Here is a 13,342-nt window from a genome sequence, read left to right as displayed (position 1 = left end):
AGGAAAAATTACATCTCTGCCTGCTATGAAGATGTGTTAGCAAAGATAAGATCTGCTGTTGACAACAATAAGATACGGGTTTCATTAGATGAAACAAGTGATGTAAATCGAAGATATGTAGCCAATGTTATTATTGGCACTCTGAAATGTGACAAGCCTGGTGAAGTATTTCTTCTAACATGTGAAACTCTACAAAAAGTAAACAATTCCACTGTTGCTATGCTCTTTGACGATTCTATGAAACTACTCTGGCCAGATGGTGTAAAAAGGGGAAATATCCTTGTCTTTGTAATAGATGCTGCTCTATACACAACTAAACAGCCAAGGGACTTAAACTTCTTTATCCAAAAATGATCCATACCACATGCCTTGCACATGGTTTACACAGAGTGGCTGAAGAGATTCGAAGCAACTATCCTGATGTAGATAAGATAATTTTGAATGGGAAAAAAATGTTCATTAAAGCTCCACTTCGAGTACAAAAGTTCAAAGAAATTGCTCCTACTTCGGCTCTCCCTCCCCAACCTGTTGTGACACGTTGGGGAACTTGGCTGGGTGCAGCTATGTATTATTTCACAAATTATGCTTCCTTGCAGCGGATAGTTAAAGAATTTGACTGTTGTGAATCTTCCTCCATCAAGATTGTGCAAGATTCCTTTTCTGAAATCTTGGCTGGAAACTTAGCATATACAGGATCTAACTGCAGTGGATTATCAAGAGCAATCACCCGCCTTGAAACTGTAGGAATGGAACTTAGTGATGCACTGAACACTGTAAAACAAACAGTGATTTAAAGCAAGCAAAGGGGAAAGTGGCTGAGAAAATTAGTGATAAACTGCGAAGAGTGCTGGTAGTATAATCTGGGTTTTTCAATACTTTGCAAAATAAGTAATGTTCTAAATGGACTCAAAGCAAAATTTGAAGACTTTGAGCGAGAATTTTCTCCAGATGAGTTTGCTTTTTTCAAATTTGTTCCTATAACCTCTTGTGATATTGAACAGAGTTTCTCCAGATACAAGAACATATAACCTCAGGATGCATGTGGTCATCCAATGCAATTCTGCTGTTAATGAAAACTAATCCAGGGATGACCATTTTACTCTCAAAATGTTCATTTGATTCCTTCAATACTAGCACTTCTGCACTGGAAGTGAAGAAGAGTAAGCCTTTTAATTTGTGTGTGTGTGCGTGAGCACAGATTTTTAAAAACTGGGTGCTAATTTCAGAAAAATTGTAAAGTCATATTTTTGCTTTAAAAGTCATATTTTTGGTTTAATTGGTCATATTCAACGGTTTTAAGGTCATAAATGCTTGCATATTTCTAACATTTTAGGTCATAGAAATCCTTGCCCTGATTATATATATAACCTGTGAGAAAAGTTGCTGACCTATTCTGTATCCTTAGATTGCAAAAGTGGGATGTGCAACATATTAAATGTTCCTTTAAGTCAAATATACAGATGGAAATACTTATTTTGGCTAAAAGAGTACTTATTAGCTGTATTCTCTTATCATTTGCTCTTTGTGGATTTCAGGCATAATGTAGAGGAGACCATATAACACTGGTTTTGTGGGTTCTTTGTTTGGATTATTGAGCATGTCACAACTTTATGAAGCCAGGTGATGGTGGAATAAATAATATGAAGTTAGAATAGATTTGAAAAATCATTACTAATTTGCGACTTGGTTAGGGGTATAAACTTGAATAAATAGATAACATAAAAAAGAATGAAAAGGGGTAGTGATAGTTTTGTACAAAATATATTTAAGTGTAAAAAGATGAATTTTGTTTTCTCTAATGTTAGCTTTTAGGTAAGTCATCACTCTTCATTATTACTCTGCAGCAGAGCCAGGGCACCCTAGACTGAACATCTGCTGAACACCCTTCCAAAGGCAAGGATAGGATTTTTTAAAAATTAAATTAAATTTTATCTTTTTCATTTAACATTCTGTAAGATGAAAAAGGAACAGGAATACAAGATAACATCTAAGAACAGTATATCTCAAAATTAATGTCTAGTTCCCATAATCACTACTAACTTAATCTTTCTGGATCCAATAAAAATGTGATTCATTTCTCTGTGAATTTAATATTCAGATTTTATCAGTGACTTCTTCAGAAGTAGCAATTGATCATACCTTAGCAGTCCCTTTGTCCAGTGATTAATTTTATAAGAATTTTCACCTTTGAGTAATTATTGATTTAGCAGCTAGGAATAAAAATACAGTAAGTTCCTTTTTGTTTAACTTAATAGTAACCTTCCTTGAAAATATATAATAATCTCAATCCTGGAATGCCTTTTTTGTCCTTATTCTGATTTCTTTAAATACTTTCTTCCAGAAAGGGACAACTTTTTTACAAGTCCACCCTGTAGGAAAAACTGTGATTATAGGTAGTCCTCATTTGCCTCATTTAGTGATGGTTCGCAGTTACAACTGTGATTAAAAAGTAACTTTACAACCAGTCCTCGCATTTTTTTTTGTTTTAAAGCTTTATTATTTTTTTTCAACATATACATAAAACTACAAAGAATACTAATGACCAAGTTGCCAGTCCAAATTGTGCTCACTAAACAACCTGGGTAGCCCATCCAGCATTTTGAAGAGTACTTATGAGATATTTATGCTTTCCAATTGGAGTTAAATGCTAGTAGTGTACTATTAGTTTTTGAGATTTTTCTTTTAAGTTGGGGAGGATGATTAATTGGCAGATTTGGGATGCCTTGGGTTAAAGAACAAAAAACACAGCAGCAGAACAGCTGCATTTCTCCATGCAAAGCAGACCCTGGAACCAAAAAGAACATAAATTCCAAAGATCTCAAAGTACAGCTCCCATCAGCCGGTATAAGGAAGGGGTGGACGGGTGAGATCTGAATGACTGAGATTTAGTTGGATTCATCTGAATTCCTTTCAAGGAAAAATGGTAGTCCAGATAGCCCAATAAGATAGATTAAAAGTGCATTTCTGTATCTTAACTTGGAAGTTGAAGTAATACAAACATTGAAGAATTGCCTAGACTTGCTCAATGTGGAGAACAGAATATCAGAATCCTAAAATTGGCTTGGAAGGGGACTTTGCAGATCATTTAGTCCAACTCCCTGCCCAATGCAGGGATCCAATATGATAGCATCCCCAGCCATCCAGCCATCTTGCCTCTGTTTAATGCCTGCCATTGAAGAGGAGTCCAAACTTCCTAAGGCAGACTGCTCCATGGTCTTTTACTCCCCTTTCCAAATATATCCACGCAGTCTACATATTTGGTAGGCAAGGTAGAGAGTTCCTGCTACAGTATGATGACTAGTGTGGACTCTCTAGACTTTTGAGTTTTGCATACCAGAGAATTACAAAAATGATATCCTTGTTCCAGTAACTATATGGATTGTGTGTCTGAAGCCACTTCACTCCCAAGGTTATTGGAAAATGTAATAGAAGACTAAATAAAGTACCAATAGAAGAGAATATATGTAGCTCACGGTTGAACCGTGGAGTCCTTGGTGCTCCAATGACTTTACCTAGCGGGGTAATGAAATGTCTGCAAGCAAATAACCAAGCTCAGAGAGCACCAGGGACTCCACTGAATAAAGTTGCAGGGTCTTCTGATGTTTGCTGGTGGTGAATAGTGCCAGTCTGTGCACTCTGTGATGAGTCCTCAACATGAGAGTCAGCCATCAGTAGTCTCATCCCTAATGTGTGTGTATACATGCATGCATGTGCAACTAAATTAATAGAATGCATTTGCATGTGATGCAAGTTCCAATGAAGTTGTCCATGGTGCTAGCCCTGCAGAGATGAGGTTTGTGGGACTGTAGAATAACAGGAACTAAAGCTCTACACGTCTGGCCCCCGCTGTTTCTGGATGCCCCTGGAGTTGTTTCCTGATAGGCCAGATCTGGATTGTTTAGGGGATCTACCCCACAAGTTGGTTGATTCTTTGGAAGCAGGATCTTAGCAATGGGCTCACAGAGTGACTGTATTCTGCACAATGTAAATATAAGCTATAAGTTCATAGGTTCAGATTTTCTCAGCCAGAAAGTGAAGCTTTGATAGCTCTCAGCAACATGGGTTCAGTTTCTGAATTCTCTGATACATTGTGGGAGTGGTGGGAGACGGAGAGGCCAACAAAAGAGATTATTCGTGTCTTCTTTTCCCACCTAAATTCTGTTGCAATTCTCAAGTCTTCCAGTGATACCAAAGCATTAATGCAAAGTTTCTGGGGTTCTGTAACAAATGAATTCATCTCATATTTCATCTGGTAGTTGCTTTTTAAATAGGTTATTTAAGCCTCTTTCATTCCAGCCCACATCCTGAGCTAATACAGGTAGTCCTCAAGTCATGACAGCAGTTGGAACCAGAATTTCTGTCGCTAAGCGATGCAGTTGTGAAGTGTGACATCACATGACTGCATCACTTAGCAACAGCAGTGCCGGTTGCCATTGAAACCCCAGGATCATGCAGGTTGTTAAGTGAAGACCTCATGTGATTGCAACATGGGAAGAGGCAGGAGTCCCAGGCAAGCAGGCTGGCAGGTGAGAGCTACAGACGGGCAGGCGGGTGCTACAGGTAGGTGCTAGGGAGTGCAGGTTGGCGGGTAGGCACTATGGAGTGATCACGTGACCACAGGACACTGCAACTGTTATAATTTCAAGCTGGTTGCCAGGCACCTGAATCATGATCGTGTGACTGTGGGGATGCTTTGATGGCCGCAATTTCGAGGACTGGTTGTAAGTCCGCTTCAGTTGTAATTTTGGTCACTCAACGAGTGGTTGTAACCCAAGGACTACCTGTAGCTGAAAGTTGGAGGATACACATTTTGCAGATGGTGATCATTTTCTTGAACGTAATCCTCAGGATCATTGATGTTAGTCCATAAAGTTGGTATAGTTATCTGAGTCCAAGTTCGTCCTCATCAGGATGTGCATATGCCCATTTTGTAGCTCCTTCTGTTATAGAATAGCTATAAAACCTACTCAGGGTTAGGGAAAAATTTGCTTGGATAACCATAATATTTCTCAGGAGGTGAGGCAGGTGCTTGGTATTGGAGGACTGTGGCTGGTACAGGAATGACTGCTGGATCTTGGACCAGGATTGGTATGGGAGCTACTGTTTGTGGAAGATTCTGCCTCACTTGCTTGGCTAGGTGGTTCATAATTTGGGCTAATTGGTCTATTGAATTGCAGCTTCTTTCTGATACTACAGTATATCAAAGCACTGGTGTCTTCATCAGCAATTAGTGGATCAAGTTAATAAAAATTTAACCATTTTCTTCCCATCATTCAGTGTGTGAACTATCAGCTTAATGCTTCAGCAGTGGTTTTATTTAGTTGAGAACTACTGGTTTCCATGTCATCACTTTCAGCTCTTACAGACATTTCTTTCTTGGTTGCTAAGGTATTCTGTTTTATATAACTTTGTCTGAATTACTTACAGCAGTCCAGATTATTTTTGCGAATAATTCCATTGTTGATATAATCCTGCACTGGGATATAAATTGCATATGCTTACAGGAAACTGGCACTATGGCTCATCACTGTTAGCCCTAAAATTGTTTTAACATGATTAAAAAAACCAAAGAACTTTGCCTTAGCAAATTTTTCTATTAAATTTAGGAATACATAGAAAAAATCTAGCCTTGTCTGTAAGCATGACACTGTCCCACCAGTTTCCTTACTGCACTGTTGTCCTTGTTTTCTTCAAAAAGTTAAATGTGACCTCTAGCTGCAAATGTTTTCCCACTTCTGTCTTAGGGAGAGCCTTTTGCACCTGCAAGCCATCTTAGAGTCTGTTACATTTATAGAAATTTAGAGAAGGGAAGCTAAAATTGTGGAGGAATCTCCCTACCTTCCTGAAGCTAGCAATTATAGAGAAGCTTTGGGGAGTTTTTGATATTTAAAAAGACACAGCTATTCCAAAGGACTTTCTGCAGTTATTAAAAAGAGTGCATTTATTGCTGGCATTTAGATAGTATCTGTAGGTGTAGTTAACCCTTGGTACCTGTGCCTGGTTATGATTTGTTACTCTTTATTTTTACCTTTTGGGCATAAGCTGATATAAATATCTAGGAATTTAGTATTAATGTATCACTTACAGTAATGTACATATCTTGGGACAGTTTCTATTTACTTCTGTTTGCAAATTCATTCAAGAATTTAAATAAAAACTAACTCTCATATTTTATCTCCACAGGGAATTGTGGGGAATTTAGCTAGTGGTAAATCTGCTCTTGTACATCGTTATCTGACTGGTACTTATGTCCAGGAGGAATCACCAGAAGGTAAAATGACTAATAAACTTTTACAAGCAGGCTGTTCTTAAACCAGGGATGGACAAAGGTGGCAGGCAGTTACCAAGTGTCATGCAAATGAACAGGACTGAAATTTCAGGAATTTGGGGTGAATGGTTCAGGGGAGTTAGGTGTTTTATTTTACACCTATGTTACGGTTCACACAACATTTTATTAAATTTATTCCACACTAATTGCTGAATTAGCTTGATAGCTTTTATTTTATTTAGTCTCTCCTCCCCCCAATAAAGGGAAATCATGCTTCTGTTTGCTGCTGAGTCTAAGCAGTGCAATTTCAGTGGTCTTTAATTGTTGGGGAACTGTCTGCAGCCTGTTGATTGTGGATTGTCCACCCCTGTTTTAACATTTACACTGGGTTTTAACAATAGTCAGATACGAAATATTAGCATACAAAGTAAATTACACATTAATTGAAAATGCATTTTCCATGCTTACTTGCATGTATTCTTAAAGAGATCAAACTAGTAATATGACTTGTTTCATATAAGGCATCTTGATATATGAGGTCTTAAAACTATCAGAGCCAACTAGAATGCATGGTCTTTTCCAGTGGATTTCAGAGATAGGCAACCTTTTTGAAGCTGTAAGCACATTTGGAATTTTGAAAGCATCTCAAAGAGCCTCTCTCAAATAGGCTGCTATTGGGGAGTGGGCTTTGCTTATCCGTAAAATAGTAGATAGGTACACTTTGTGGGATAGAGGGTATACTTAAGAATAAAGCCCTGAGCTGTAGCCTCCAAAATACCTAAATGAGGGCTTAAATGGGGCCAGGGTTTTCCTTAAATAGAAGTGATGCTTGAGGTTTTTACTTTATAATATGAAAATTTCCAATATTTGATTGTTTATTATTCATTAATTGGAATAATTTTAAGAAAATGTCAGGTGGGACAGTGAATCTCGTAAGTACCGAAAGAGGTATCTGGAAACCCATTGGTGTCCTCACACTTATTTTTGCCTACCTCTGCTGTATATCTCTCCCAGCCAAAAAAACATGTCTGATATTACCTACGCATTTACTTGCAACTATGTGAGCAGTAAATTCATCTGATGCAGAATTTGCCTCTAGACTACGTGTCAGATTATCAGTACAAGTTATAATTGTATTATTGCAAGTTACATTCACTATAATCTTAGGTATATTCCCTGATATTACATATCATGAAACATTCAAAGATATATTTTGCATGTAGCTTCTTCCTTTAGTTATTGTATCCAGTTAGTTTCTGACATTAAACTTTTACGTACACTGATGTGTAACTGAAATTTTTTGTCAGTTGAATTCAGGTTAATGAATATAGATTGGAATATGAATCATAGTAATATCTGTTTAAGGTGACATTCACTAAAATTAATATCTTGATTATTTGTATTTGTTCTCCTTATGAACTTTTAAATCTACCTGAGACACTGAATTTCTGGTTCCTTCTTTTCCTTACTGGCTGTTCCATTCTTTGCAGATATGGATGCAGGTAACTATACGTCCTCTTCATAGCAGCTCTTGTTTTGAAGACAGGAAGCAAAGCTTTTGTATTATTTCCCCTTTGTGTACCATTTTGTTTTCCATTTCGTTTCACGTTAAGAACACATCTCACTGTTGTTACATGCTGTGGATGTCTCCTAGCAACAGTCATATGTAGATCATGTGTCTGTAGCAACATTTGTCTGAAATTACCATTTTTAGGGTGCTCTTTAAGTTTGTGTGCTAACCATATTTGGGGTAGCAAGAAATAGCATTTGGTTTTAGTTCAGAGGCAAAGTTTTGTTTTGTCTTTCTAACCCTGAAACCTCTTCTTGAGAATGCAATCAGTGGGATGGGGTGGGAGAAGAATGCAATCCTATTGAATAATGTTCAGTGTTTATCAATGGCTTTTGCTGTTTTAGGCAGGTATGCCACAAGCAATTCAATACCCTTGAAATATGTTTTGTTTATGGATCAGTTATCATTAATAACAGTTATGCATGGAACAAAATGAAATACAAATAAAATTTACCACAAAAGAACTGAGACAAATCTATTGTAGCCAAGCTCAAACAATTTAAGTACAGGTAGTCCTCGGTTAACAACGGCAATTGGGACTGGATCTGCCATAGCTAAGTGGTGCGTTTTTAAAGTGTGATTCATGTGACCGTGCTGCTTAGCGATGGCAATTCCAGCACTTCTGGTTGCCATCGTTAAGTGATTCACTGCGGGTCGTTAAGCGAGGATGTCATGTGGTTGCCATTTGCAATCTCCTTCTAGCTTCCCCATTGACTTTGCTTGTAGGAAACCAGCACTGAAAGTCACAGGTGGCGACCATGTTACTGTGGGATGCTGTGACGTTGTAATCATGAGCCAAGGACCAAGTACCTGGATTGCAATCACATCATTGCAGGGATGCTATGATGGCTGGAACTCCAAGGACTGGTTGTAAGTGCCACTCATTCAGTGCCGAAGCAAGTTCGAATGGTCACTGAATGAGTGGTTGTTAAGCGAGGACCACCTGTATATGAGGCTATTTTTAAAATAAGGATCTAGTATAACAATTTTATTACTAGTAGACAGTACAACGGTACATTGGGAAAAAGTGCAGCTCATTCCATCTTCAAGCTCTTTCTTAAATGAGCTGCATTTTTTTTCAGGGAGTAAAGTACGGGGAATTTGGAGGTCAGGATTGCATGGCTATTCCCATTATTAATTGAAAGAGTTTTACCTGTTTAAATATAACTGTGTAAGTAAATGCTTGATGTTTACATTAAGATGTTCATCTGGAAAATCATTCTAAATTTTAGATCATTGTATGCTTTTTGGCATTCTGAAATGAAAGAAGCCTGTGATTTAGAAAAATAAATCGAGGTGTAAACTCAGATTTGAAAAACAGAGTGTTACTTATGAGCTTGAGGAACAGATTGGGTATTAAACACATTCTGATTTGAACTGCTTTGAGTGCAAAACTTTGAAAAATGTCTGATTTTGAGGATAAAACTCTGCTTGTAGTACAAGTGGGCTATTTTAAGTATTTTGGAAGTGCCTCTAACAGCTCTGCTTCATATGAGAGCACTGTTCAAAACTCAAAGCACTTCCAAAATATTCAAAACTATTTGCTTCACACTTGTAGCAGTAATTTTCTACTTGAAATAGGAAGTTTTGTTAAAATTCACACGCGAAACAGTTTGAAATGAAACATTTCGTATGCCCCTAGGATATATTAGAGAATAAATAAAATTGATCTCCACATTTATATTATGCAGTCTGCAAACTTCTATAGTATAGTCCCTGACAAAGTTGATGGTACTTTTTATTTATTTGGAAATATCTGTTAGAAAAATACACCATTAACACCTAAATATTTCTTTGTAGAAGGTACATGACAGATAATTCTTCTAAGTCTTCAGATCCTCTTCGGGTTATCAGATACACAGTGAAAAGTGAGGAAATGATTGATAGTGATTCAGTAGAACTACTTAGAATATATAGGTTGAGTTTTGAATATTCTGTGTTAAGGTGATTAAAAATGAAATTTATGTGGGATGGGGGGAAAGAGCTTTGTATCACTATAATTGCAAGGAATGATGTTCCATTCACACTGGACTTTCTGCAAATCATTGCCATGGTACAAAGCTGTTGATTGCAGCACTAATGTTTCTTGAAACAGAGGCAATGTTTTTGGCCAAAGCAGGACATTGAAAAAAAAATCTTATCTATTCTGTACCAATAACCTTGGTCTTCCCATTTAACAGATTTATTCACAGTGAGAAATGTGTGGATTTGAGAAAGTATGCTATATGTTTGTTGATTTAGAGAAAGTGTATGATGATGTGAATAGTCTTGAATTATGAATCATTTTTGTGAATATAGAGTTGAAAGTTGGTTATTAAATCCAACAAGTGGGACATTTATTTATTTATTCATTCATTCATTACATTTGTATCCTCCTGCAATCCAAATATATTGTCAGTATTTTATATGTAGTAATAGTAATCCTTCATTTCAGTCAGTGACCTGCAAAATTTACATTCAGTGCTAAAATAAAAGCCATCCCATTATGCCAATAATTTAACCTACATACTATAAAAATAACTAGGGTTTAAAACTAGCACAAATATAGAAATATATACCAATACTATTAAGGTTATATATATATTTGGGATTTCAAAATCAATGGTAATTATACAAATCTATATAAGATGTATACTATTATATAAAACTATATATAATTGTAAAAATGTCAAAATATAAATGGCTAGACAGTATATAAAATCCCTAAATTACTAAAATTTACAAGTAATTTCAAACTGAATATGTATTAATGGTGTGATTGTAATACTAATACTATGATGCAGAAATCTAGGTAGGGCTTAAAGGGAATAACAGAGAATCTAAAAGATGAATGGGTGCTGCCTTAATCAATCTGATTGCTCCAATGCCGAAGAATATAAAATGTGGCAAATAGGTACAATATTCTGTATAAAAATAACATGAAAAAAATTAACACCTAACTGTGTTTATAACTGTTACTGGCCATTTGGGGGTGGAGTTTACACATAATGTAACAATACTTTTAAAGAGATATGGTTAGGTTAATTATCTAACAGTGTAAAGAAAAAATATCAGAATGCCCCAGAAGAGTCATTAAAGACCGGGGTAATCAGCTGGTGATGAATGTCCCTTTAAAACTGACAGTAAAGAAGTACATGGACCTTAGTTTCTATCACACCTGTGCCATAGGGACAATATCATGCTTTAAAAGAAATTTTCTTCTGTTTCTCTTTCAAAACAGCTATGGGGAAGGTATTAAAATGGGCTAAGGTTAAAACTCTTAACTTCCTTAAAGGATTCCCTAAATCCCTGAATTTAGTAGGGATCAAAATTTTGTATACTTAGGAAGCTGGTTTAAGAGCTAAAATTGTATTATTTATAAATATATCCTATGGGAAGCCAACAGTTTCTGTTTGACCTATGTCTAAAATCCTCTGTCTTAAGGCTAATTTAGCTTGATTTGACCCTAATGGTGAAATAGTATCACTGGAAAAGCCATAATAGTTCCATTTCCTTTAGACTGCTTATTCCAAGGAGGATTTGAAAATATCTACCAGTATTAGGTGGACCAGACTGACAGGGCTGTGGAGTAGTTTCAGCCAGTGAATATTTATCCAAAGACTGGTTGGATACATGATATAAAAGGGTTTAAAACATCTGTAGTAAACATAAAAATAAGAAACAGTCCCTGTAGATCCAGATAAACACTAAAAATAAAAGAAAGATACAAGATTGCCCCATCTAACTAGAATGCTGTATAGGACAGCTCAATCTTCATCTTCCTGAGTCAAGGAGGGAGTCAATCTGATCTCCACTGGAAGACTGCTTCAGAGAACTGGTGCTGCTAGTGAAAAAACAGTGCCTCCTAACCTCATCTTTTCCTTATTTTCCAAAAGTGGGGAACTAGGAGTAGTATCTCGTGAGATGATCTGATAGGTCAGGCTGGTTCCAGGTGGAGCAAGTGTTGCTGCAAGTACCCAGGTGACAAGCCATAAAGGATTTTATGGGTCTTATAGCACTTTAAATTGCATCTGGTATATGATAGAAAGAAAACACGTGTAAGAGTAAGTGGAATGCTTAGCAAATGGTACAACATTGAGTAAGAAGTAAGACAAAGCCATCTTGGTTGTTTAATGTGTTTATAAATAAATATGTAAGAGATGCTTTTGGATGGGGATTTTGTGTGTAGATGATACCTGAGAGTTCAAATGATTTGTAGCAAATGTTAGATTGTGATATGCAACAAGGAGTACAGATACGAAAATTAATGTATCAGTGACCAAGGTAGTAGTGTTTGACAAGGAAACTGGAGTGAACAGTTACAAGTGGCAAAACACGAAAGCAAATAGACGAATTTGGGTATCTTGGTAGAATCTTTAAAGATGGGGAAATGGATAGATTTTAAGATGTGTGAATGCTGATACAGGTAGTCTTCACTTAACGACTGTTCATTCAGTGACTGTTCGAAATTATGACAGTGCTGAAAAAATGGACTTACAACCTGTGCCTGAAATTATGACTGTTGCAGCACCCCTGCAGTCATGTGATCAAAATTTGAGTGCTTGGCAGCCCACCCAGATTTACGACTGTGGGGGTGCTTCAACTCCCCCACCCACCTTTCTCGCCCCCATCTCTTTTGGAAGCCCTGTATACTGCCTTGTGGGGCGGCAAGCCCAGCCGCACCAGACCACCCATCCCATCCGTTCCACGCAAGGCCAGCTGTCCCAGCTGTGCCAAGCTACCCACTCCCCACACCAAGCCAAGCCACCATAGGCTCCAGCCTACCCAGCCTGCATTTCTTCATCCAGCTGCCTCCTCTGCCAGTTCCCCACACCTACCTTTCGACTTTTTCACCCAGCCACCGCAGGCAAAGGAGAAGTGCCTGGATCCCTTGCTGAGTCCTTTTCGGACCCAGCATCTCCGGTGAACATTTCCTCCACGTGGCCCCCTTCAGAACACTGTCTTCTAAAGTTATGCTATCTTCTCAGAGCCTTTGGAGCTTTCCAAAGAGCTTTGCAAAGGTGGCCTTGTGCGGTATGGCTGGGACGGGTGATCTTGTGCGGCTGGGGCAGTGGCCTCACGTGGCTGGGATGGGATAGTGGCTTCGTGTGGTGTGGCTCGGCTTGCCGCCCCTCAAGGCAGGGTGCAGGGCTTCCAAAAGGTCAGGGGAGATAGGTGGGTGGGGGGAGATGGGGGGGCAGTTGAAGGCAGTGTTCGGGGCTGGAAGGAACCAAGCCTGGAATGGTTTGGATTGGGATGGGTGCTCAGGCTAATGATGGGTAAAATTCACTTAACAATGGCAATGGGAATTGCCAGGATTGCTGTTGCTAATCGATGCCATCTCACTTTACAACCACATGGCTTAGCGACGGAAATTCTGGGCTCAATTACCATTGTTAAGTGAAGACTACCTGTAGTACTGTATAATTTCTTGCAAGGAATTATTGTTGGTCAAAATAAGCAAAAATGGTTATAGCTGAGAGTGAATTTCTGCCCACTTAGTGATATGGAAGTAGGAGTTGGGT

At 37.9% G+C, this 13,342-nt stretch overlaps 1 protein-coding gene across 3 annotated transcripts in view; it reads left to right on the top strand.

Annotated features, from left to right (window-relative positions):
- The window catches only part of AGAP1 (ArfGAP with GTPase domain, ankyrin repeat and PH domain 1), a 471,115-nt gene that overhangs the window by 46,618 nt on the left and 411,155 nt on the right, over positions 1 to 13,342 (top strand). For all 3 annotated transcript variants that reach the window (XM_063317853.1, XM_063317854.1, XM_063317855.1), the window contains exon 3: positions 6,184 to 6,271. In XM_063317853.1, coding sequence (XP_063173923.1) covers positions 6,184 to 6,271 — 88 coding nt within the window. The remainder of the gene's footprint in view (positions 1 to 6,183; positions 6,272 to 13,342) is intronic.

The sequence above is a fragment of the Candoia aspera genome, chromosome 1, assembly GCF_035149785.1.
Source record: "Candoia aspera isolate rCanAsp1 chromosome 1, rCanAsp1.hap2, whole genome shotgun sequence".
NCBI classification, from domain to species: Eukaryota; Metazoa; Chordata; class Lepidosauria; order Squamata; family Boidae; genus Candoia; species Candoia aspera.
The sequence above is the reverse complement of the archived record's forward strand: the minus strand, read 5'-3'. Positions and strand labels throughout refer to the sequence as shown.